We start from the raw sequence: 2,724 nt of genomic DNA, 5'->3' as shown, positions 1-2,724 counted from the left end.
CAGTACCCCTTGAGTTCCTGTCTCTAGCTGCATATGTAGCAGAAGATGGCCTAATTGGCCATCATTGGGAAGAGAGGCCCCTTGGTCTTGCAAACTTTTTATGACCCAGCACAGGGAAATGCCAGGGCCAAGAAGTGGGAGTGGGTGGGTAGGGGAGCAGGGGCAGGGGGAGGGTATAGGGAACTTTCGGGATAGCATTTGAAAATAAAGAAAATATCTAATTAAAAAAAAAAAAAAGAAGCACAACAAATGCAATAATAGTAAATAAGTAAATTTGAAAAGATTAAAAATATATCTCCTTGAGTCCCTTTAGGATCAATCAGAAAGTAAAGTTGAATTTCCAAGAAATATAAACCGTTGTCTCTAATTTTAAGAGCAGACCTTGCCATGATACTTTGTGTATTAGTCATCACCGTGGAAGATGGGGTCTCTGGGCAGGGATTATCCAGAGTAGATAGATCAATGTGAGCAGTACCATGGGCTGGGGCTCTGGCCTGAATAAAATGGTAAAGGCAAGCTAAGCAGGAAGGCTCATTGGTTTCTGTTTCTAACTGCGGATACACTGTGACAGATACACTGTGGTGGATACACTGTGACAGATATACTGTGGTGGATACACTGTGGTGGATACACTGTGGCAATGCTCCTATGATGGCCTCCTCTAGCTCCTCGGACATACTGTCCCTGCCATGATGAACTGTGCTCCCACAATGGGAACAGAGAAACCCATAAGGCAGCACAAGTTGCCTCTTTCAGATATTTGACTGCAGCAACAAACCAGGTAACTAGCACAAGTAGGTTAAGTCTTTAGCCCTACAGCTGACATCTTAATGCATGGGAGAACTGTACCTAAAAAAGATATTTAATGCCAGGCATGCTGGTGTGTGCCTTTATTCCCAGCATATATACAAAGCAGAGGCAGGTGGGTGTGAGTTTGGGGTTAGCCAGAGCCACACAGTGAGACCCCCCCCCATCTCAAAAAGGAAAGGGGTTAGGAAACTTAAACACTGCTTTATCTGCTCACAGCAATAAACGATGGAAAGCCAGCAACCAGGGTGAAGCTGCCATCTCCCAAACCAGAATCAGCCACGCCCAACAAGATCCACTTCTGGAAGATGTACTAAGAAAAGGCGTTGCTGGGAGTGTACCATCAGCCCGACTGTCAGAGCCGGAAGTCCATGAGGTTGTATGGATGGATGGACACAGCTGTCACGTCTGGGCACAGCAAACTACTTACCCGGCACACTGCTCCTGAGCCCACTGCAGAAGAGCCTTCTTGGCAGACCACTGCCATCTTGCCTGAGCTTTGGAGCACTTCTTAGTGGGAGGACTTGAGGTAGGAGATGAGGCAGCCACACTCACAACCTCTGGTGAAGGTTGATTGTAATCGCAAGACAGAGTCTGAGCCAGCTTCTCGATCTGTGGAAAGAGCAGTTGTTAACTGACAGGTTAGCACATGCTACTGGGGAGGAGCCCCTGAAAGGCATTCTTTAGCACTGACAAAGGATTCTGGGTGAGATGTGCTCTAAATACAACTGAGTTTGGTATTTGTCATTTGGGACTACAATTTGGCTTTCCTTAGGTCTGGACAGGGGTGTCTCTTGCACCCAATCCAGGAATGGCTTTCCACAGAGGCAAGCATCCATTCATCCCCTAAAGATCCCACTGAGTAATACCAGCACTGCTGGATTAGACTGAGAAGAACCAGGTTAACCTCCTAGTGAGGCACCTTTAGAGAATAGGTGGAGTGGAAGGCAGCCCCTCCGATTACAACCTACTGAGAACAAAGGAACATTTAGAAACAGGGAATAGGCAGGCACAGGGCAGGTAAGCCCCCCAAAGAGAGAATAAAATTACCATTAAGAACACAAAAAATATGGGGCAGTAAATGGTTTAGCAAGCAAAGCAAGCTGGGAAATCTGAGTTCAGTTCCCAGAACCAGAGTAATGACAGAAAGAGAGACGCAACTCCATAAAATCTGTTATCCTCCATATGCATGTCATGGTACACACACACACACACACACACACACACACACACACGAGAGAGACATGTTAATAATAAAGAAATCCCTTTTCTTTTTCTTAGAACTATTTATGTGCATGAATGGTGTGTGTGTGTGTGTATGTATATATGTATGTATGCGTGTATATATGTATGTTTATCACAACACATGTGTGTGTGGTGCTCACAACAGCCAGAAGAGGGTATCAGATCTCATGGCCCTAGAGTTACTAAAAGCCATGAGGGTTCTGGGAACTGAATCTAGGTCCTCTGCAAGAGGAGCAAGTGATACTAAACACTGAGCTATCCTTTCAGCCCCCATACATAAAGCCTTTTTTAAAAAGATCATGAAAAGTGCTGGAGAAATGGTTCAGCAGTTAAAAGTGAGTGCTGCTCTTGCAAAGGACGTTAGGCGGGTTCCCAGTTCACCCTGGCCAGGTATTGCATTTCACAGTGACCGGTAACTGCAGCTCTAGGGGTATTTGAGGCCCCTGGCCCATGCACACACACCTGCGCTCACATCTCACGCACATCCTTTCCCTCTCGTTTCTCTCACATATACACCACAAATTAAATTTACAGGAGGAGGAGGAGGAGGAGGAGGAGGAGGAGGAGGAAGAGGAGGAAGAGGAGGAAGAGGAGGAAGAAGGAGAAGGAGAAGAAGAAGAAGAAGAAGAAGAAGAAGAAGAAGAAGAAGAAGAAGAAGAAGAAGAAGAAGAA

At 45.9% G+C, this 2,724-nt stretch overlaps 1 protein-coding gene across 8 annotated transcripts in view; it reads right to left on the bottom strand.

Moving 5' to 3' along the window:
• Syne2 (spectrin repeat containing nuclear envelope protein 2) overlaps nucleotides 1-2,724 on the bottom strand; it is a 304,126-nt gene that overhangs the window by 227,466 nt on the left and 73,936 nt on the right. For all 8 annotated transcript variants that reach the window (XM_029540662.1, XM_029540656.1, XM_021202357.2 and 5 more), the window contains exon 7: nucleotides 1,238-1,419. In XM_029540662.1, coding sequence (XP_029396522.1) covers nucleotides 1,238-1,419 — 182 coding nt within the window. The remainder of the gene's footprint in view (nucleotides 1-1,237; nucleotides 1,420-2,724) is intronic.

This window comes from Mus pahari, chromosome 7 (assembly GCF_900095145.1).
Source record: "Mus pahari chromosome 7, PAHARI_EIJ_v1.1, whole genome shotgun sequence".
NCBI lineage: Eukaryota > Metazoa > Chordata > Mammalia > Rodentia > Muridae > Mus > Mus pahari.
This window is presented reverse-complemented; position numbering and strand designations above follow the sequence as displayed.